Source organism: Achroia grisella, unplaced genomic scaffold (assembly GCF_030625045.1).
Source record: "Achroia grisella isolate CSIRO2021 unplaced genomic scaffold, CSIRO_AGI_Agris_v1 utg402, whole genome shotgun sequence".
NCBI classification, from domain to species: domain Eukaryota; kingdom Metazoa; phylum Arthropoda; class Insecta; order Lepidoptera; family Pyralidae; genus Achroia; species Achroia grisella.
Window position 1 is genome coordinate 1,887,511 of NW_026712841.1, and position 25,386 is coordinate 1,912,896.

General features: G+C 30.4%; 2 protein-coding genes across 2 annotated transcripts in view; one reads left to right on the forward strand and one right to left on the reverse strand.

Annotated features, from left to right (window-relative positions):
* LOC131844454 (ATP-binding cassette sub-family C member 4-like) overlaps positions 1-11,996 on the reverse strand; it is a 47,897-nt gene extending 35,901 nt beyond the window's left edge. The window contains exons 1-13 of the mRNA XM_059193350.1: positions 11,836-11,996; positions 10,727-10,864; positions 10,382-10,530; positions 9,718-10,015; positions 7,472-7,684; positions 6,785-7,021; positions 5,896-6,075; positions 4,117-4,359; positions 3,596-3,850; positions 1,482-1,701; positions 956-1,101; positions 776-844; positions 574-691 (exon numbers count right to left, since the gene is read on the reverse strand). Coding sequence (XP_059049333.1) covers positions 574-691; positions 776-844; positions 956-1,101; positions 1,482-1,701; positions 3,596-3,850; positions 4,117-4,359; positions 5,896-6,075; positions 6,785-7,021; positions 7,472-7,684; positions 9,718-10,015; positions 10,382-10,530; positions 10,727-10,864; positions 11,836-11,844 — 2,275 coding nt within the window. The 5' untranslated portion in view covers positions 11,845-11,996. The remainder of the gene's footprint in view (positions 1-573; positions 692-775; positions 845-955; positions 1,102-1,481; positions 1,702-3,595; positions 3,851-4,116; positions 4,360-5,895; positions 6,076-6,784; positions 7,022-7,471; positions 7,685-9,717; positions 10,016-10,381; positions 10,531-10,726; positions 10,865-11,835) is intronic.
* A 6,198-nt stretch (positions 11,997-18,194) lies between these two features.
* The window catches only part of LOC131844552 (ATP-binding cassette subfamily C member 4-like), a 42,989-nt gene continuing 35,797 nt past the window's right edge, over positions 18,195-25,386 (forward strand). The window contains exon 1 of the mRNA XM_059193465.1: positions 18,195-18,651. Coding sequence (XP_059049448.1) covers positions 18,428-18,651 — 224 coding nt within the window. The 5' untranslated portion in view covers positions 18,195-18,427. The remainder of the gene's footprint in view (positions 18,652-25,386) is intronic.

Below are 25,386 nucleotides of genomic sequence, written 5' to 3' on the forward strand. Positions count from 1 at the left end.
AATCTTCTATATTACATTTTGAAATACTAAATTTACTCAGTACAGTATTCTTTAGATAACTTATATCAGAATTTATGTCACTTTTTGTTGATTTTCCAATAACAGATGACAGTTGAGTTGCTACTTTGGTAATGAAAGTTTTATTTATTTCATTATATTCGTCTCTATCCGGCGTTTTATTTTGATCCGAAGTAGCAGTTAAGGTATAATTCAAGTTTGCTAATGTTTCTAGCAAATTATCTATTGAAGTATTTGATGGTGGTTTATGGAAACATACACAATTACTTCTACATGATGGCCTAGTAGGTTGTTTAATGTTATTTAAATTCATTATTGCTGATTCTATATCATTTATGGGTTTTGTTTGTTTAACACCTAATATTTGTGATGCAATGTCTTTACGAGGTTTATCTTTTGATGACAATCTAAATTCATCTTCTATAAAGGAATGTTGTTTTCGTTGCTTATTTAATTTAGAGGTTTTTTTTTGTGTATCACAAAAACACATATTAACAGCATATGCTTGTTCGTGTTTTTTATAAATTTTATTTCTTTTTTTAGGAAACCCATTAAAATGCAATTGGTTTTTTTTAATTGCAGTAGGTGTACTATAATTTATATCGTATTTTGAAATGCTATCAGCATTAGTAGATCCGATAATTTTTGTAGCCACGGTAGATGTCTCAAGTACCTTTAATTAGAAATATAATATTATGTATCTTATTGTCTAAAATTACATAATATAGTAATTTGAGACTTATTACTATTTACTTACAGATGCAAGCTGTACTATTTTGGCGATATTGTTTTCCATTAATTTTAAATCCGCTTTCTTAATAGTTTCCTGTAAAAAGAGATAATATATATGGTCTAACGCCATTTGACATTTAAAAACAGATCATATGATAAGATTTATAAACGGAAATGAATAATAGGAAAACAAATATTTATCCACCCTTTTAAGGTCTTCAATTTGCATTCTAAGCTGCGTGACATCCTGGGAGGTTTTGCGCCAATACGCGGGAGCAGTCGTACTGGGGCCTGCCGCCTTACTGTTGTCGCCAACTATTGCAGCAGGCTTTACGAAACATGAATATACCGCTGTAACAGACATTTCTTTGTGATTAAATAGTACATTAACACTGTCTTATTAGACAAGTAATAGTAACAATTTAGTGATTAATAATTTATTATGTTTTATCTTACGTACAATAGTTAATTATACAACATAGATTATATAATATCAATATTACTACTACAAACACTCTGATAAATGATAATAACGACATGAGACATACGTACTCATTTATTTATGTGCTAATCTCATTTCCAATTTCAGACCTGCTCCTATTGTTTTAGACTAATGACAAAATTATTCACATTTTTCTAGTCCTCATAATTGTACTCTCTTTGAGAACACATTTTAAATGATTGATTACAAATATATTCTATCATAGAGACGAAAAGTATTTTTAACTGACCTGACTGCGGTTTGCACTCGCAAGGTGGAGGGCCCGAGCTTACTATGTTCTTTGCTTGTTGAGCAAGTTGTTCAGCTCTCTCTTGAAACATCTGCTCGGCGAGCTTAGTGGCAAGTTTCTGCGCCTTACGCTTGAGTGCCCGTTCTTGCCAGCCTTCGTTTTCGATTTCTCCTGGATCGGGTGTAAGTCGTGCGACATCGGCACATGATGCGCCAACCCACTGAAGTAATATTATTACGAGCTACATATGATTACTCGTTGCCAACGATACCATCAGACGGTGACAATAATAGAATGGTAAAAAAATTATATTGGTGTTCTGTACTACGCCGTTTTGGCAATTAATTATGTTATCGGCTATGAGCAAGAGATGTCATTTGGTACTGATATCTACAATATAGGTACACCAATTGAAGACACCTACTAGTATTTTGTACTGGTGGTACAAAAAAATAAGAATATTTTACTCTATAGATTTGAGATTTTACTATGAACTCCAGGGTTACTTCAAGAGACTACACTCTATTAGGTGAGCTATTAATTTGAAATTTGCGTGTAAAAGATGTTTTATAAAATGTTATCACTCTAATAATGCTATATTGTTTACTAGGGATTATCTTGAACAATAACATACTGGTTGATAAACACGGTTTGGGGTAAATTTTATGCATCAAAGATGTATTTATGAATATATAAAGTATATTCATCTGAATATACTCTATATGGCATGGGTTGTGCAAGTTTGGTAAATATGGCGTGAATATATTGAAGTAATTATATTTAAAAATGTGTAGAATATGTTATTGTTTAAGTAAAAATTCGGAATAGGAATAAAATATTATGTTTATGGCATAAGTTGCTTAAACTTGATAAATATAGCATATATGTAAGTGTGACAGAAATAATGACTACAAGTGTCTGTTATGTAATTGGAATTCTCGTGACGATTATATACATGAACAGTACTGTATCATGTTATCATGTAATGCCCGTGAAACCACCCATGTGTTGCGATTAGAAGGACATATATGTCATGTTGTAATTTTACTGCCCTATCTCTCACATTTTCACCGAAGCTCATTGACAGAGAGAGTCAGAGACAGATGTAAATACATAAACGACTTTATGCAAAGTCTACTTCCGTTAAAACAACGTACTAAAACAATTGAAGTTGAGAAAGCACAGAATGACCTTTACACCAGGTCTCTTGGTGCATTTAATATAAATGTCCTTAAGTCAGAATTCTTACAAAAATCTTACGTAATCATAAAGAGATTTCTGTAATCTTTTGGCTTCAATATTCACAACTACCTATAAATTACAATAATTAATTCAGATTCCTTATCAAAGTATTGATAAAAAATACAGCGTAACTGAATTATCATTGTTATTTTCTTCAATTAATACTGAGTCACTGATATTAATTTAAGTGTAGTCACAATGACTTCAAATATTATACATACATGTCTAGTTAATACTTCTCTTTTTTTTATTCATGCTGTACTCCTTGATAACTACGAACGGACAGTTAACATGAATAATAATGGTCCTTCACCCATATGCCAAATTTATATTTTTTACACCTGCTAACGGGGGATATTTCCATTATGTATATATATAAATATAAATCAGGTTATGGAAAATAGTAAACAACATTACCTATGGGCAGAGGATAGGAAGTTGTTATTAATATCTACTCGGGTGGGGACAAGGTGGTAATTTTTAAATGGTTCTTGGACTGATCCCTGTACTCCGTGCAACATTTATTTATGACTATCGCTATTTGTACTAATATGGCAATATTTTGAGTTACAATAATATGTATGTATAGAAGAGACAAATTAAACATAATATTATAATTAAACATGAAATATACAAACAATATATGTAGTTAATACATATACTTAAGTAATAGTATTTCTACTGTTACTTAAGTTATTAAGTATTATTACATATTTATTATTGTTTGCTATATTACGAAAAAGTATCCACCGTAATTGTACCAATGTATAATAGTTGTGAGTAATTTATGATTTACGTTTATTTTTATTGATATCTCAATTTTCAATTCGCAATGCTGACTCACCAGTATAGATAATTATTAGGATATCTACCTTAGCGTGATAATTCTCTATCGACGTTGCAATAGCAATATCTAGTTCTCCAATTAACAATTGGGTAAAGTAGTTCCTTAAATTCGTTTTCACGGCACTTGATCTATCCCAGTTGTGTTTATCCTCTAGACATTTTAATAGATGACATGGCATCTGTGAACCAGATCCTCCCAACTCAGCTTGCAGACCACCAAACAAATCTGCTAATAGATTAGATAGCAATCGACTCCGCAGTGATGTACACGAACACGACTCCTAAAAGCAACAGTTACACAATATTAGCACAATTGTTAGAAATCTATGTATAAGTATCTTTATGATTACAATAAGGAGACCTTTGTTCAAACAACATAATAATATATTTAGAAATAGAAGCTCCAAATCCAAATTAATTTTTCAGTTCTGCGGGCGGTAGCAACTTTTAGCTTTACAGACCGAAACGCCATTACAATATAACTTGTTCAATGCAAGGCAAAGGTAGCTTTATACAAAGACTACTTTTGTCAAAATTAATAACCTACTAGTAATTTATCCTCTGGAGTGCACTTGCACGAAGCTGCGAGGGATGGTGTACGCTTCGCTTCAACAGTGGCATCTATAGGCATTTTACATTGACACTCCGTCACTTTATCTCTGAGCTGCGAAAGTTGTTCTCTCTTCTTCTTTAACTCTGTCACCTTATCCTGCATGTGGCTGTCACACATTACTTTACAACCTTCGAGATCCTCCACCATTTCTAACTTTTCTTGTCTTAATACTTCAAGCTGTAGAGAAAAGTTTTTACAGTAGAATTGCTATGGGAAACATAAACAGCACTCAATATTACTTGTCTGGCATGTCTGTTTTCTTTTATGTTTTAATAATCATATCGCGTAAGAATACTAATCCCCGCGCTGTGGCAGCAGGGGCGTCTCGATGGGTATCTTGGAATTCTTAATGAGTCTCACTGTACGAGTTCGCCTTCTCAGGCGTAGATGAAACTAGATGTGTGATTTTATCATATAAATATTAGATTTTAATAATCATAGCTACATACAAATAGATGGTCTATTTGTATGGAAAATAATTAAACTCGAGATTGATTGTCCAAAATTTGATTGATTTTTCAAAACTTGAAATCAATACTTTACATAAATCAACATACACCTCTACAAATGAACTGACCTGACTTTTGTGAATCGATAGTGAATATCAATATAGTACAATTATCAGTGATAAATCCACTATAACGTATTATTATTATATATTTGCTAATACAAAATAGATTAGGGTTATATAATTACATTAAACATTGTTTAAATAATTAAAAAAGCGCCTACAAATCTTTGTAGTGTTAATATTTACAAATGAAACAAATACTTATTAATATAGTTAAGGCGTTACATATTTATTTGTAGCTAATTCTATCGTCAGACTTTAATTTTTTTCTATAAGACGTTTTTAAATAGGAATTTCTATAGATTTAGAGCAATCTGAGTATGCAATGAAATTTTTTTTTACAGACCGAAAATCACTTTATACAGTAATAGTACGAGATCCCGCTGCAGAATCAGTGTAGTGATTTTTCACAGTCTTTATAGATGTTGCCGTAAAGTGAACGACATTTTACTGAAAAAACAAGTCAATGAAATTTCTTACGGATTATGAATTATTAATAATTTAATTAAAAATACTAGCGGCCACATTTTGATAGGCAACCTGGTAGATATAAATTCTCCTAATGATAAATATGTGTAAAAATTTGGTTTTCAGCAAACACTGGATGAGTACACTGATTCTGCAGCGGGATCTCGGACTATAAGGTTGAGTTCTAAACTAAGCGGACCTTGTGATAGAAGAAGGATAGATACTTAATTATTATTATTAAATACGCAATATAAATAGAAAACACATAGATTTTGACAATGGATAGATACTTAATTTTTATTATTAAATACGTAATATACATAGAAAACACATAGATTAAGACAATCATATTCATGATAAATCAAACCCACGACCATCGGAGATAAGGCGGTTAGCTAAAACCGCTAGAGCACCGAGGCCAACAATTATTTGATTAAATTAACTACTACCTACTACTACTCCTGTTCATTTAGCATTTCCTTTGACTTTTGTTTTTTGCTCGGCTTCCAAGATTCGTAATGTTTAAATAATCTACAATGTTTCTTAAGAATTGTGATTTTTTTTAGATTAACTATTATAGATTAGTGCTTTGTTAAATAAAATAAGGGATCGTTTTGCCATTAGCCACTTTAGATTTAAAAAAAACATATAGTAAATAATTTTTAACACAGTACTTCTTGTTTGGTTTGACTGTTTTCAGCGTCCTCCTTGAGCAACTGATGTGACACTTGTTCAATCTGATCGCGCAGCGCTGCAAGCTCCGAACGCATCGCTCGCTCCGCCTCGTATGTGAGTGCGCGCGCAGATTCCACCTCGTTCTCTACATTCGAAAGCTTTCTTCGTGCCTGCTGTTCCTTGAACTATAATGAAATTACATTTTCTTTGATATTATTATCAATGACCAAATTGGTAAAGGACAATTAAGGGAGAGAGTAATTAAAAGAAAAAATATCGTATTAATTATTTATATATATTAATTAGTTATATGTAATATGATGTTATCTAAGTATAGCGAAAAATTCTCTTCCTATCTATAGTAGCTTAAAATTTAATTATCAGTAATCAATCCCTATTGATTTAATTACCCCAATGCATAAAATACCAAGCTACATATGGTGGACTTAACGCCTTATTTTCTACGAGTCAACCACAGGTAGAGCAGAGAATAATTGTAGGCGCCGTAAATATAATCATTAAGAAAAATAATACGTCATACTAAACATAAGATACATGTAAACACATGCATATACTTACGTATACAGACATACACACAGACTAATAATATATATAAAGTTTAAATAAGCCACATAAATGAAAATATAAAATAATAATATATAATAACACAATACAACATACCTAATACCGCAATAGTCTGACAACTAACCTGTTTTGTCCTTCTTGTGCCCAAATACTGTAAATTATACATTACACATGATGATGGACTCAGCTGTTAAGTTTTAGAAAAGGTAACAAACTCACTTTTACGGTTATAATACCTAAATAAAATAGGTGTCTTCCATAATCTGTACTGTTTATAGTTATTGCATTTTGAAAAACTCATACCTGAAGATTTCTGTCCAGCTGAGCAGCTTTACACTGATGTTCAGCAACTATAGCATCTCCTCGTGCTGATTCTTCAGTCAACCGTAGACGCTGACATGCCCGATCACACACGTCCTTCTCAATTTGAATCAATCGCATACGATCTTTTTCCGCGGCCTCACCCCTTTCTTTTAGATGACTCGACAATGTTGTGCAAACATGCTTGTAACTATTTCGCTCCTCTATTAATTTATGTATCTGATAAACATTATACATAGATAAATATAATACCGGCCATTATTACATTTTAATTGATAAGTCTTATAGTTATAATTAACTTTTAAAGAATATATTTTGACAAATACTATAGGTTTAGAGACCACTAACACGGCACATAATATAAATCACTATAGATCTCTATGTCTATATCGATATTTCTTTGTGCTAATTATTTGAAAACAATGTAATTAACAAATGACTCCGTATTGCTATCTGACTTATCAAATAAAAATATTATTTATTATTATGTATTAGTAAGAACTTAATACTATAGTGACAATCTGTAAAGGGTAGGTTATAAAGGGCATCTCGGGCATTACACATGACTACGTGATCTGACGTCCGTAGTGTTGTCCATATATACACTACAGTTCCCACTTTCCATTTTGCGTCATTCCAATTAAATAAAAAAATCATCAAACTGTCAACCTGCTTCGCCATATCCTCTTCCTTCTCTTCTGCAAGTATTAGGCGTCGCTGATAGCCCAGTTCCAAATCCTTCCAAGCTGTCTCAGCGCGTTCTAGCAACTCAACGCGCTTGGCTTCCCTGCTCGCCAGTTGGCCAGCGCGCATTCTCAATTCGCTTGTTGCCGCATCCAATTCCGAAAGCCGTTCCACGCATGCTGAATCCATGCAGCACGCCTAAATTATTAAAAAAAATAGTATTAAAAGATTATTTATTTCACAATATGAAATACAATAATGAACCAGAACAAAGAAACGGTGGATGCAAAATGGCGAAATAGTACACTACGTTAGTAGCGGCAAGTAGATAGAATAAACAGATGTAAACTTTCGTAAGTTTATCTTTAAGAGTCCCGCCATTAAGATAAATACTTGTTGTATTTCATGTTAGTACCAACAGCATCAAAGAAGTTTAGAAATATAAATACATTTTTATTGTAACTAAAGAATAGAAGCTTAACTATGTAATATGTAAGTATTCATTTAAATCTAGCCTTAAGGGGGTCTTCCTATGTGACGGCCTGTTTTTTAGGGATATTTTAGGATTTTTTTTCTACGACCAGTAAATATTTAGAGCTTCAAGTTTTTTATCATTTATTAACACATATTTGGACAGTATAAATATAAAATTTCAGCTAAAAATATTCAGTCAAACTAGAGTTACAGCGCTCTGAACACCCCCGCCTCGAAAAAAAGAGCTCCCACTTCCTCCACGATTCCGGCTGATCGGCTTATCTGAAAAAAAAAAAAAAAACGGCGTTTTAATTTGTAGGCTTAAAAGCACGGAATGACCTATAATCAAATGAATATAAAATTGATAGACATTTGAAATAAAAGTTGCAAATTAGGCGTTTTTTTTTTTTGTTTTTTGCTATAAAAAAATCGAAGTTTTGAAAATTTTCGATTGATAATAGTTCATTCCATGCGTTTACATATATTGAGTGTGCCCTGTAAATTTCAAGTAATTCGGTCCAGCCGTTTCTGAGATACAATGGAGGAAAGTTTGAAAAACACAGTTTTGAGAAAAACGCGTTTAAAGTTTCAAGTCCGTTAAAAACTATTAAAATATCAACTTACTCTCAATCGGCGATGCCTGGTCCATAGAGTATTCCTTCCTCTTCCTCGTGAAACTCTTTTAAAGCAGATTGTTCAGCTCTTGAGTCAATCCTGGCTTGTTTAACGACATCATTTACGCGCCGCTCAGAGCGTAAGATTCGCTTTTCATCCCGTTTCTCAACATACGCTTGGGCTTCACGACCAACAGGGCATCCCATAATCGACATAACTTTTAAAATACCTTGAAAACCTTCATTAAAGATAATAACTGCTAAGTAGCTAGCAATTTCAACAACTTTGGGACCAGAATGAAGATGTTTAGGAGCGAAAGTCCAAATCAAAGAATTCAAAGATTCGTTATTGTTTTGTGTCTCTGCTCCTAAACAACGAATTAATAATTCGTCTTTCGATAAATCTTCGAAAACCGGTTTGATAGCTTCTTGGACTTGCGGAATTAGAGGTGGTTTATCGTGATGAAATTGGTCCAGTTCATTATTAGCTTCAGCCTTACGCCATTTACACCAACTGTCTTCGCCTTCTGGACAAAATTGATGCTGAGGGTTTTCATCAGAAGAACATTTGTGATAGTACGTTGCCCAAACTTCCTTTCTCATATCTTCAAGCGAATCTGGATGGCGTCGAATTGCTAATCCGTAGAATTTTGTAATTTCTTGGATAACTTTCTTGGATAGACTAAAATAACTTCGGTAAAATATTATAACAATAGAAATTTCTGTTTAAGTCTGTAGAAACGTGTCTAAACTTGTATAAACAAATATATTAATAAAAGGGAGGCCAGGTATAAAGCCGACGGTACACAATAGGCCCGGTCTCTAACTGCCAACTCACCGCTCCGAACCGCTCTTTCTTTTACCTGCTGTATCTTTAAAACGACTTCGAATTTTTTAAAATCGCTTTACTACCGTATTCTAGACATGTTAAGGGAGCAATTTATGAAAAAAAAAAATCGATTTTTTCAACCCATCACATAGGAAGACCCCCTTAAATTCTGACCTTCAAAAAGAAATGCAAAGAACGTGGTCACGTCAATGTTGTATTTATAATAAGTTTAGTCACACAGTTGTTCAACATAGCAATAACATTTTGCATTTGCTTTTTATTGATGTTAATTGAGTACTGTAACAAAAACTAACCGCGTCAATTTTTTTCATGGTGTCTTTGTCTTGTCTTCTTTTTTTCTTTTCCTGACGTAGTACATTCGGCGTATTTTCCAATCGCATCACTATTTTAGTCTCAACTGGTAACTTTATTACAGGGCCGATTAGTGAGCAAGTGTCAAAATTCCCTGAAGTAACACCTTCGGAATAATTCGATACTTTGGTGGTAATGCTAGTCTTTGCAGTATTGGCCACTTTTGTAGAACAATGTTTATATTTATTTTGAATATTTGATGGTATTGATTCACATTTACTACGATTTGCTTCTATGAACCTTAAATTGTATAATGTCTTGTCTATATTTTGTTATTCTATATTCCCATAATCATTCATTAACCCGTTAAAGTTACTGCTTTTGTTATTTACAGTATTAGTTAAGATAATAATCTAATTAAATAATTAACTTAAACAGAATAACAATACTATAATGTGAGACACAATATCTTAGTATCAAAATATTAGTATATAAGAGATATTGCCGTTTAAGAGGTGCCAAAAGTATTAGTGTTTATCATACTGCTGTAATCACTTTGCAACTGATGGCCCATCTTATTTACCATCCAATTATCATATAAAAAAAATATCGATTTATTTTAACTACAATCAGATGTACAAAATTATAGCAAAATAATATTTATACCTGTACAGACTATCGGTATCTTTGTGTCCAAGTTCTTGCCACGCAAGAAGGGCACACGCCAAGTATCTCTCCTCAGGATACTGGGACCCTATCGTATTTAGGTTACGAGAATTGTTTTCCAATCGCGCTTGCACTGCTTTCATTGCAGACTAGTTGAATAATAAACCATAAATAACTTTAAAATCAATAGCATACATTCATAAACTAAAGCCAAAACTACAGAGGTGTGCATTCAATACGAATATAGATATATTTTCGTCTCAATCAATTTAATATTTCATTAATTTACCACCTATATACAACTGTGAGAACTAATTAAAATGCAAATTGATATGAAGTAAATACCTTTATCTCAACGACAGGATTCTTTTCTAGAGCTTTAGAAATATTCCAAAGTATTAATGTAGCCATCGATATTTTTCTTTTAATCAGTGATACATTTCTATAGCCATCTTCGTTCGATGCAGTTTCGTTTATATTATTCTGTAACTGAGTTACGTTTATTATGCAATAATATATTAATGTAGATAAGTACTTGGAATCTCATTTCGCAGTAATAATTCTAATTGTATCACCTCCGTGAAGTCTGTGATATATAGAGGATATCTAATAATTTCCTTGGGGTTTTTTCCTTTATTCTTTGAAAAATTATACTTCGTATTAATAGGCGCAATCCTTTTAATGATTACTATAAATGCGTAGATACTTCCATAGATAAATTGAATATAATTGACCAGTAAAGTTATTAATGATTACTATATAAAAGTATAAATTACTTTATATAGGGAGTGATCTTGTAAGTATATATTGAGCCAAATAGATACTACTTTTTTATCGATTAGATGTTTTAGAATTGTATGCACCTTCCGACCCATTTCAATAGTAGGATAAACATTGCACATTTGATTCACATGGATACCATAATAGCCATGAACATCAAATATCACATATATTGGATTCATAGACATCAAATATACAATACTGGATTAACTCAAGGATATATATTTTTTTTTAATTTCACTTTAAAGTACGTAGGGTTTGAAGTTATCCAGTATTGCACTAGGCGTGCGATATATTATAATTTTACTGTGCTGATTCTAATTATTCAGTATACACTCATGTATCACTTCGAACTACAGCACGCAAGAAAAGTTTTTTAACATCAGATATAGTATACGTGTGAGGTGACCTATTTACCTGTATTAATACCTACAGTATTAATCATATTCTTTAGAATGACATCCAACTATTTTATCACTACTAATTACAAGTGTATATATAACACCTTATAGAATATTAATTTAATTTACTACACACCGTAATTGATGTCTTTAATATTTATTATTAAAGACATCAATTACGGTATATATAATTTTGCTTGTTAAATTATCATCATAAAATTTATGAAGTATAAGCGTTTGAAGCTCTATTTAGGAATTTCGTAAGTGACGTACCGGATTCATAATAGTAGTTTTACAATTTTCGTAACTTAGTCGCCCGTCTTCACCTTATTTCCTTCAATTTTAGTTCCATACATTATCATAGCAAATTACTTGTGATTTTATTACAAATAAATATATTTTTATTTTTAAGATTTTCTATATATATTGTTTCCTTTCAGAACGTGACAGTTAAAGATGATAATAAAAAATATTTTAAAAATCTTCTATAAAACTGGCCATTACTCATCATATGGCCATTGTAGAATAAGATGATAAACGTAAATAGGTTGATTGTTCATTTTCATAAAGAAGAACATATAAAGAACAAGGCGTTATTGCTATAAAAAATTAAAAGAAACCTCTGGTAAGTTATTTACCAGAAAATTTTCGCACGATTATGTCATCTATTTATAGTTTGTTTCGTTAATATTACAAATAACATTATGTTGTATAATACAATAATAAGTTATAATATTATTTATATAAATATATACATGCTCTCTAAAACTATTTGTTTATGTCTGAAACGAAAAATTTCAAATCTGCTTAATTTGTGTTCACGAGTATAACGAAAACACGATTTCTTTTATTTATTAAAAGAAATCGAATCGGATAGACGTCGACAGTCTTGTACTTATCATTACATAAAGAAGAGAAAATTTGTTGATATTAGGTGTAAATAGTACCTTTATAAATTCTACCTTTAATTCATGAACCAAATTAAAGTACAAAATTAATAAACAATTTGAATTTACGCAGAGACGTCTGTGTACATCTTCTATGAATAAATTTTATGAAAATTTGTTCGACCATTATAAATGACTAAAGTAGTATTAAGGTACTTATAAATGTACGCAAATTATAACATAGTGCAATATATAAATATATAAAGATAACAGACTTTGACTTAATTTCTCACACAAATCATATTCACAATTTTTCTATCATTGTGACTTATATAATTAGTGGAAATGATACAAAAATTTGTGTATTTGTCCGTCTTTTAATTGCGTTATCAAGACTAAATGCCTGAAAGTGTTTAGTCGCGTATTAGAGCTAGTAACTATATAATAATCAACAGACAATGCATTCTAAATGAGTGGTAAAATAAAAAGTGCTTATATTAGGTTTATTTTTATTTTTTACGACGCAGAATTGCAAGTCTAGTGTAAAACTACTAGTGAATTAATTAAAAATGTAAATTATGTATTAATAAAGTATTATAGCAGTGCCACCCTCATAACTTGCCATTCGTGTAAAAGCTGATTAACTATAATCATAGTAATACATATTATTACTATAATTATAGTTAATCAGCTTAATGCGTAATTTAAAAAATTACTAAGACGTTGTGCCTCCACAACCGGTAAGTTCACAGCTACTTCTCAGTTCCTAACTAAAACACAGCTTACAACGCAAACTAGGTACTTGGTGACTGGAGTAGGTGAGACGAGGTACTCACGCAGACGATTTTACACAAAGTTTATCAGTGGTAAACTTATTTACTAACATTAACTTTAACAAAATTGTATTAATACTGAAATACTACCTACACAAGAGAAAAAAAAATGGAAATAAACATATTAGTAATTGCAAAGGTGAAAAGGCTACTAACTCATCATATCCAGTATTTAACTTCCTCATAACTTTACAATAATCTATGTACAAAACGATGGTCACTTTGTAATATTCTCTTATCTGTGATGGTCATAGAGTAACTCACATGTGACCGTGACCTGTTGCAGATCGTGTTTTAACAAGCCTCTAAAATCTACAATTATAGTCGTGAATGAACTGTGAATCTGCATTGTATCTTAATAGTTGCATATGATTATTTACTTATGATAGATAGATTTAACTGTTATTATTATTTTTTGCATAATTTATCTTCTTTTATCCATATTTTTGCTTCCGTTTGGTCAAATACTAGTCATGTTTTGACATTGTAAATTATTTTATAATAAAACATTAAATTATATACCTACCTACGTGTTTTTTTTGTTAGTAACTATAAATACCTACATACTCCATTTTTTTATACACATTTCCCAGGACGAGACCTAGACTAATAAAATCTTTTATACAGCCATTTAGACATAATGTATATTATAATATAATTATTCAGTTTTATTCAATACATAAGAGGTGTTCGCGTTAAAGCCGAAACAGCATGCAAACTAAATTAAAGTAATATAATTTTAATTGATTGGCATACATTTATATAATCTATTGCCTAAAATAATTTAAAATAAAATAATTAACGGTAGGTAGGTAATAAATAAAGTAAAAATTTATTAATACAAAAAAGATAAAACTAACGTTTATTTTATAAAATCACCCATACTTTACAATTGTATACAGAAATAATAAAATAAAACTATCAATTACAGTATTCTTAAGTGACAAATAAAGTTGACAGTGTAGAGAAAAATTAAACCACTCGAAATCCGTTACCAATTAATACTCCAATGGATACTCGTAGGTAATGTAATTATATAACACTACCTTTAATTTTTTCCAATATGCTAATACATCTGTACGCTGCGACAAAGTACTACCTAAGTATATGCTATTTATTGCAGACGTAAATACACATAGGTAAGTACTTTGTCGCAGTTATATTAGTGAATACTCCATACGTACTTTCATCAGTTAAACTAATAACTTGAATGCAACAAGATAGAAAATTATTTACATATTGTTTATGTCATTCTAGCTTCGTAATAGTGCCAATAATTTACCCGCGAATAGCTAGGAGTAATGCGAACACTTGTACAATCAAAATAAATTGCAAATGTTTTGCAGAAAGATTCCAAAGACTTTTTTCAAGTATGTTAATGACGTGAGGCACATTGTACAAAGTCGTCTAAGTAAGTACCTCTATAGTAATATAATTTAATTCTGCCATCATTAATAAGAGGTATGACAGTGATATTACACGATACGGAAACATAACATTTTAGATCTCAGGAATTGTAACGCATAATATATCACAATGTATTTTGTGACGTCTGCAGTTTATGAATTACGATGACGGTTAGATACCAGTAGGTCTACCACGAAGTGCAATTCCGAAATTTCGGATCGATATTTCGTGTGATTCGTACCATGAAAAACGTTCATTCCGAAATCGTGCCCGAAAACGGAGAATATCGTTTCGATCGTCCCACAGTTTCCATCAGATAGTACGTCAGCGTGTTTCCTATTACGTAAAAGAATATATTAATAAAAACAATTAATTATTTCACTAATAAGTTAAAGTGGATCAAAGTTTTTTTATTATATGCAATGAAAATTTCGAAAAATAAAATCTATCATTGCGGAACCTCCATTGCGGATCGACTATCCAATATTTCGAAGACCAGTTCTAAATTATACTTTAAAGATCTAAATTACAGAAAACAATTTCCACCTTCTGCGTTCTTTTAATATATACTAAGATAATATGTGATATACTAAGATAATATCTATAAACATTTTTCATAACCTTATAATATATGACCTTACTGCGTCTCAAAAGAAGCAATCATGGACCAAATATCTACAATTACGAGTGTGTCCACTCTAGATGTTACTAGATACGTCAAGGGAAGGGGCAGATATATGACAAAACGATCGGCCATCACGCAACCTGTCAATAGAGTATTGGCATTGTGCCGAACGCATTGTGACGAACCACACTGGTGACCCCACTGCACACACAATAACAATTCAATGTGGAGATCACAAGTCGGAATACGTCCTTACACACCTATTACATCATGAATAGTGTGATACATTCATATATTTTCGTAATATAAGGCTGCAATTAAAATATTTACATGTACAGAGTGTCAGATTGCTCAAAAACCAATCCGAGTGTGACGTATTATATATATAATATCAAATATTATATATTCCGTTGCAATTTTTCTTATAAGTAATAAACACCTAAAACATAATTTGTAGTTTATATTTGCAATACCGAGGCCAACAAGATTTGTATTTTATTTAATGGAAGCTGAACTGTGTGTCTAATATTCAATATACAGCCAAAATCACAAGGATTGAATGTCAATCTTGAACTCACTTTTGACTCTCAGTAACAACGATTTATCTAAAATCCTTTCATTTCCATGATTTTCTGTTACAAAGTCTTTTTGGTTTTTTGTTACTATACCAGTCTTCTTTTCTACTAAATCAAACAATTAGAGTTAATCTTTACATAACACTGAAATATAATTATAATAGTATTGATAATCATTACACAATATAAAAGTCGTTTCGCTGTCTGTCCCTATGTATGCTTAAATCTTTAAAACTAAGCAACGGATTTTGAAGCAGTTATTTTAATAAATAGGTATTCTAGAAGGTTTATATACATAATACATGTACACCCGTGTAAAACCGGGATGAGTAGCTAGGAACTTATAAATAAATATAATAGTAAAATATTTATAGGCTATACCAACTGCATATATTGTATTTTTTTGCCATTAGCCAATACGAATTATATTCGAGTATGCAACAAATCTCCAGATATGCTCATTTTAACAAAAATATGTGTAAACTAGACCGTTTTGTAAATTTAAATTGTACCTATTATAAATATATATACAGTAAATGACTAAATAAAAGTAAGAAAAGAAAACACAATGTGTATATTATAATCTTCCTCTTCTCTTGAATACAAGGAATGTTCGAAAAAATTACATACAACTTGCATGTCATACCTACTATAAGAATAATGTGATATCATTAGATACTTCAGTAAATACATTATGTATTTTTGTGTAAATACATAAACTTAAAGCAAGTAGGTACTTTTTACTGTACAAAATCGGCAATAACTGAATGTCACTGTCTAATTTTATTTTATTACTGCTTGTATAAAACATGTAAGTAATATTCTGACCAGAATAACATTAATAATATAAAATGCTCCGTAATAAAGATGATGTATCGATGTTAGACTTCATAGAAAAATATATTTTACTTTTACCGAGTGATAAAATAAATTTATAATTTCCGTGTGGTAGTAGACGAAGGAAGAATATAATCCTGAAATTAAATAACGTATAAAACTATCTACTATGAGAAATAATCAATCTGACATCATTAACTATGAAACTTTAGTTATTCAGTTACAAAAATTATAACATAAGATCAGTTAAGTTAGAAAAATTGACAAAATACAGATGAATGTTAGGGTAATTATCGAGATAAGAATAAATACCATCAATCATCATAAACATCATCAGTTTATAATTTTTCATTTTCTTATATCTGTCAATTTTCTTGAAAAGTTTTAGTTTGTTATTTTTCTTGTTAAAAAAAATTACATTGGGGTAATTTTGGAGAGTTCCACGGCGAAAATAGTTAAAAAAATTGCAATAATTTCTTGTTTAACACTATTTCTCATTGATAATCTATTCTTCATTAACGAGGCAATTGATAGTAAATATTACTTTTTATTTGCGCTTCTTTTCACTTCTGTTTTCACCCATATTTTTTTTTGTTTGTACAAGTCTAAACCATCGAAGAGATTTGTAGTTTTGTTCTTGTTCTTTGTAGTGTTGTACTTGTTCTTTAAAAACTGTAAATTAGAAACTTAATTCCGAAAGTAAAACATTAAATGAATTTACTACCCGCAGTAATAATCCAGAACTGCCACCATATCTGGTAATTTTACTACCTTATGTATACTCTTTTATGATAACTGAAACACAGCTTACAAAGTAAACTGTTTTAGCATCTGTAATAGGTGAGACCCACGCATTTTCGGTACGACGTCTTTTTACAAACTCTACCTCTATCTTCAATACACTCATATTCTTAGGTATCTATTTTATATATGTACTTGCATCTAAAATAAATAGGTATGTACATATTTATCGTATAGCAATAGCGTAACTCTTCAGTAACTTGTCTAAACAGTTTCAGGACTGTTAGTTGGACTAGTAAACCATTCTCGATTGAAATATACGTAATTACTTGTATCCAATAGCAATTAAGATGAATCTAGTCTATATTAATCGCTGTTAATATAGATTTTGATTCTGGATGAATGTTTAAAATAGCTCAATCAACTTTTAAGTGTTTGTACTAGGTTAAATCTTACGCCTTAATATACAACAATATCAGTATATATGACTTCTAAGTTGCCACCATTTCCATATCTAATGTATTTATAATTCAGTTCATTGTTTAAATTTAATATTTATTTCCATATTAAAATAAGTAGATACTAAAATCTGAAAAAGTTTACAAACTACAACGTGATGTCGTATTCCAGGACAACAGGATCTTTGAAGCCGTTATCAGACTGGAGACCAAAACCAGACGCCAGTTTAAATCAATCTTATAAAAAAACCGAGCAAGCGACTAGGCAGTCAGTCAATAGGAGGGAAGGTCAGCGCTCACTACGTATATTATTTGCTTTTAGGCGCTTTGCGCGTGCGCACTCGCCGGCTGCTGTGCTGCACTAGTATCGCGAGTACGAATTGTCCAACAAAAATGTTGATTTTAACGTCTCTTTGATTTGAAGTGTAATTTCAACGAGCTCTAGGACTAATTCCTGATTATATTTGTTTTTTTTTTAATTTTTTAAATTTTAACATTTAAAATGGTCAGTGGAAACAAAGATCCTAGCAAACCGAATAAAATACCACCAAAAAATCGTGAGAAGAAAAGCAACAATTACCTACGTGCGAATTTCCTGTCGCGACTATGGTTCATCTGGATGATGCCGACGTTCTGGCGAGGGTTCAAACGGGACCTCTACGATTCAGATCTTACTCGACCCAAAGAGAACCATCACTCTGATAAGCTCGGTGACCGTCTTGAAAAGTAAGTTACCATTACATTACAATGCTATCTATAATTTAGAGGTCTCACAAAACTCGAAAATAATAACACAATACTTGAGTATATTTTATCATTAATACTGTTACTAATATATATATACGGCTACAAATATATATTATTTAATATCCATTTTATCCTATAATAAATAAGGCAGTTTCGTTCCTGTTATAGTGGACTAAAAGAAAAGTAATATTACTTTAAATATAATTTTCCTAATGGAAAAAGAATTTCATACGGTTAATTATATTAATTATATACAAAATTTCTCTAAACTTTAAAAAAAAATACGACATTATGAAAAATATCAAGCATGTAAGGGATACTTTGCAAAGAAACACGATTTTTTTTTTTTCACGATTTAATTCTGCGTCTACTACCATTCCAGAAAAATAAACAATATTGAAAGAAATATATAAATATAATTTATAGTTAAGTTTAAAATCTTGGCCAGTTAAAAAAAAATTAATACTGTAAAAAGCCGTCAGCGTGGGTACCTTAGCCTCATCTATTTTAGCCGCCAAACAGCTTGCTTTGTAAGTTGTGTTTCAATTGTAGTGTCCCATTTGGCAGTTGAAATTACAGGATTATAATCATAACATGTTAGTCTGCTGGAATGTCAACGCATGAGTAGTATATCAGATGTCGTCAGATAGTGACAAGATGTCTGTAGTATTCATGTATATACATACGGTACGGTTACCATTTACAACCAGGTATAACATAAACATAAAAAAATGTATATCAAATTTCATTTTCATGTAAACTGTTACTGATCGAAAAACACTAAACATTGATTTAATTTCATATTGAAATATGCATTTTGTTAACAAAAACTATTGTGAAAGAACCCATACTCGTAACATCGCTATACAAAAAGTATATGAACTTTTTGTGTGCCTAACTTTACTATCAATACTATACCTAAACCAATGTAACGAATTCAAAACTAAACTAGTTTGATCCACGACTTAAGGCTGATATTACGTGTTCGTATATTATAATATACTTTATATTGGTACCTATAGAATGAACACATTATTATTACTACACTATATATTAGAGATATATGACATAAATGCCACGCATGCTTAATAAAATTCAGACGTACTATGAGTATGTGATTTTACTACTAAATGTGTAAGTACAATTAAACCATTTAACTTGTTATACAATGGTGGACTCTTTATACTAAGAATATAAATAACGAAAATACTTAAGTCACGACTTGTCATCGTAAAACGAATCGTACTCGTGGCTTATTGGTAACATCGTTGTAATTTGTATAGTTAACTTCTTTCTAACTTCTAATAGATAACATATGATGGCATGATTAATAATTAAATATTTGTTATTACTTTGTGAATATTTTCTATTTAATCTAGTTTTTCAAAACAGAATACAAATCTCTATTGGTATGTATTTTCAATCGACTGTTATGGAAATATTTTTTCATTTAATTCATCAACTTTGGTTGCATGTATTAAAAAAAGATGAACATTCTGAAAACATGTTCTAAATTAATAAGGTTTCGCACCTCGTGTTTCAATACATCGGATATACAATCGGAATCGATATTTGGACTAAATTTTTATAATTATTCTTTAAGAAGGAGCGAATCTGTTACATGATATCTTCATCATAACTATGCTACATACCACGACAGGATCGTGGTATGTAGCATAGTTATGGTGAAGATACAGTATATCGTCAATATTTTTTAAAAAATTATTACTATTTTGATTTGAGTAGGTATGTCGTAGACCAGGAGGTTTAGTTATGAATGAATTAAAAGTTTACTTGTTATAATATAATTATTTTGACTTAGTATTTATTTTAAACTAGGCACTATTTTAAAGTTTTATCTAGTGCTATTTTTATATTTAATACTGTCGAAATGTTAAAATATATACATATATTACTAGCACCTTAATATCAACCTCCTACTCTTAAGTCTAAACAAATCACACTTGGCACAAAGGGTTTATAGTGTCTATATGTAGAGAACTTTGGCAGATTAGATACATTAGATAACTATTTCTTAACTCTTCTTCGTTCTCATTCCAAAACCGAAATGTATTGAATACCTAACTAATTATTATCATATAAATCTCAAACCGTATATATGCATATATATATATATATATATATATATATATATATATATATATATATACAAAGAAATTACTGATATATATTGTATATGACAACAGAAAGCAGTTAACACTCTTCTTGTTTCTTCAACATATAATTATAAAGTTTCCTTTTGAATGTTGCCTTACATTATGTTTGTAATAATGTAGATAATATTATATTATACTTGCAATAACGGTATAATCTGACCGATACTATCGAAGGACCATAGGATGAGCATGAAGTCAGATCGGTTAGTCCATCGTGATCTAGTCAACAGAAACAAACGATGGTTTCCAGGGACCTACGCCGTCGACCTGACGTAAACACTTTTAGCAATGGGGACACTGTTCCCTACTATGTAATATTATCTTATCTGTGCCATTACTAATAATTCCCGACCATTGTATTAGTTGAATAGTCAAATTTCGACTACACGTATTTATAATATTCATTGAATAAGGGCTTAAGTGGCAATATAACAAAATTAAGGTTAATTGCACGTCTAAATATATATTTCGTTTAATAAAATTCGAATCTTGTCAGTAATCAATAATTTGAGCACATGAGTAGGCAAAATCTCATTTCTCAGTTTAAAAAGGAGTGGGGGAGTAAATGACAAACATGAGCAAAATACTGTTTACAGTATGTTTATACAAGTGCTATAAACATTTATATCAAATGCAACTGATTTACAATATCATATCGTATCGTACATATAATCTATAACTATCCAAATTATAACCAAGTTCACAAAATTAACTATTATAGAAATTTTGTTAACAAAACAAAAAAAAACAAAATAATATAAATCCACCGAGTAGCGAAATGGATTTCCGCGAAATAACACCTAATTCGATTAAACATTATTGAAATACCTATAGGATTATAATTATTTATTTGAAATTCTCTTAGTAAACAACATATTACTCTCTAAACTTGTTCTTAATGTTAATTTTATTTCATATACACCTTACAATGTATTCTCGAAAATACTATATACATATATTATATTGCTACGAAATATATTATATTAAATTATTTTTAATAATAATGATAATAAATAAGATTCTATAAATATATGTATATTATACAAGCTACAAAAAAATTAGGGAGATATATGAAGCAAAACCTTTTTCTGGTGGGTTGAATTCAATAGGTAATGAAATATGAAGCTTTATAATTTGGTAACTGTTTTCCATATAAAACTTTGTCATAATAGTATAGTAAGAAATATTAATTGTTCGTTGTCAATAGAACTCATTTTTAACTGACTACTTTCTCTTTATTCATATAAAATACATTTAATTTATAAATAACTTTATTGTTTATTTTAGATAGATAGTTTTCACACCATAGCCTATAAATAAAATAATGACACTGAATCGTCGTAAAGTTAACTTCGGTTTACAATATGGAGCAAAGTTTTGTATGTACTAATAAATACACTATAAATAATAACTAATAAATAATTACTTCTCAAAGTATTTTCAAACAGGTTTATGATCATTTTCCTGGATTTCTACAAGCAATAAAGAAATTAATCGATCATATTTACGAGTGCAAGAATAATAAAGTACGATAATATACCGGTTGTTTGAATTGGAAATGTAATTTAATTCAGTGTCGTACTTGCAATGTACAAGTATGTAATTACAGTAAATTCTTTGTATTCTATGAAAAAAACAGGATACATTTGAATAGTCTGAGTAATAATGATAATACTTGTGTTATAAGTTTAAAACCTCGAAACCTTGTTAAAATGCTAGTAAAAAAGGTATAGGTATAATAAAACTAAAGTCTAGAACGTGATGTCTACTACTCAGTCCGTTTTATGCTGTTTGACGAAAATAATTGTACTTTTATTTTAACAACGTACAAACGAGTTTCCTAAGATTACTATCATCTTATTTCCAAGCAGTGTTATAGTTTTGGACATTTAATAAATAAGGAACTTCACTATATTTGTCAATTGTAATTTTTTTTAGCGGTATTTAATATAAACACTTGAACTCGTACAGTCCTTCTTTACAATATGTGGTATAGGTATACGCAAACACATGTAAACATTATTTAAGTACATTGTCAAATCGGTCGAGGGCGCTATCGTCGAATTTATAGCGACCAGAGACATTCTAGAGAGAGGCCAAATTGGGAGTACTCAAGACCGATAAACCTGTATGGGTAAGTACCGCCTTAGCTTTCTCAGTTCATATATCTGATATAAACGAAGGAAACTACTCCTTAGTCCTACCTATATCAGTATAAATATGTTACAAACTTATATCTCCATTTTACAACTTTTTGTACTAAACTATTACATAATTTAAATTGCCTGTATTACGTAAATGAAATACCTCACTTCAAATATTTTTACAAAAAAAAATACTTTTTATCAAGACACGTGAAGATGAGACGACTTAAATTTTTAATCTTTTTATTCTAATTTATTAATTAGCACTTTTATAAGGCTATTTCATTATTAAAACATTCCTTAGAAGTAGTATTTGTTTTTACATCCTCAAAAATTACCTATTCTGCTTCTTACTTGCAACACTGAAAACAATGGCGCCAATTTTTATACATATGTTTAAAAATCTTTATAAATTTAAGATGTTTTGTACTAAATGTCTGTGCCATATTTAATTTTGGATGCACAGTATACGTATATACTAAGAAAATATACAGATATTGTTCTTTATTATACAATTGCTATTGTATGGTATTAGTTTTCTAAAATGTTCTTGTATATTAAGTGAAAATGTCTTCGAGTATATTAAGAATTCCGGACATTTTAAGATTAATTTACCGTGATCATACGAAAATATACTCATACGTTGCAAAATCTAGTCGTCTATTGAAATACATCATTTCTCGTAAACATAACTTATTATTTATTCATTAGGCGTCCGTATTGGGTATTTTTGAGGTCACTCGAACCCAGTGTCAATAACTAGTTCTCATTGAATATAGTAATCTCAAGTGTCTTGGTTTTTATGTGCATACCTTTAAAAACAGTCATACCGGCGATCTCATTATACATCAAGCATTGTCTATACAGTATTCCTACCAAAACAATAAAGGCAGGTGTTATAATTATTAAATGCTTTTTAAACGGCTAATACACTAAAATCAGAGACAATATCGACTTTCTGGTAATGGGAGTAAAATCGGATCGGAGAGCACACTAGAACGACTTACGAACTATAAATCAGGGTTAATATCGGAGTCGTGGCCGCGTGGTAGAGAGCACCCTGGATATGTATGAGCGAAATCGTAGCCGATTTTTATAGTATGCAATACAACTCTTATCTTACCCTTTCCATAACTGATTAAAGATATATGATTGACAAAGACAAATTATATTATAATTTCTTGTTGCCAAATACTACATGTATGCTAGATTCCATAAGGATTTATCTATAAACAGCTGACTGTGGTTGAAGTGCTGGCAATATCTACTATATAAAATCCTCGTATTACAGTGTTTGAATCAAAACCACCCGAAACGGCATGACCTACTTTCAATAGGTCTGAGAATATGACGTAAACTATTTTTCATACCCTTAGTGATAAGGGTGCTCCACCCCAAAAAATTTATTTTTATTTCTTGGACAACATTTTTATTTTAGTTTTTATGATTCGACATTAAAAAATACATACAACCATAAATTTTCACCCTTCAACCCTCAACCCCTGTTTCTAAATAGCGATATTTGAATTTTAATTATTTTCTACTCTCGGCGGTCGATAACTGTAAAAATGTATATGTATATATGTACTAGTAGAAATGTTTACGGCCCATCAAATATATTAAAGATTTTATTTTTAAAATATTGTATCCATTGTGATTCATTTTAAAGTTTTCTTTAGGCGCCTCTGGACCGACAACGACTTTCGGATATCTCTTTAGCGCGTACCTGCTAACTATTTTCTGTTCGACCGTATTGTTTTTCTTTGGAGTTGTTCAATAATTAAATCACGTTTTAATTGTCATTATGTTTAGAATTTTTCAGTTCTGGACACATAATGCCTACATATGGTAGTGAACAACATACACATGATTGTGAAATACGGAAAACCAATTTTGTAATATACCTAATGTTTAATGTCATTATAGCGAAAAGTAATAGTAATGTGTATTTAGGTGTTAAAGTTATTATCGTTAAGTATATACTCTAACCACGCTCGACATAGGTACCAGCACTTTGTTCAATTATTATAAATTATTATTTAAAGGCTTCCTGCGGTTAATTCCATAAAGTACGTATTTATTGTAACAGACTGTAAGGAACAAAAAATATTTTAAAGTATATAGGTACCTATATAACAAAGCATACACTGATGCATACGAAAGTAATGTTTTTACTTTTAATATTTTTTGTTTAGTCATATTGTAAATTCTAACTAAATAACGGAACAAATTTGTGTTTTTTTTTAATATTAAATTTCGTAATAAATAATACTTATTCATGTTCTTTTATGTAAGAATAAGTAGCAAGCAAGTTTTAATACAATTAAACTGGATTCTACCAAAAAAATCCTTGACCCACCGAAGATATTATTGATTGACTAAGTAAGTGTAGG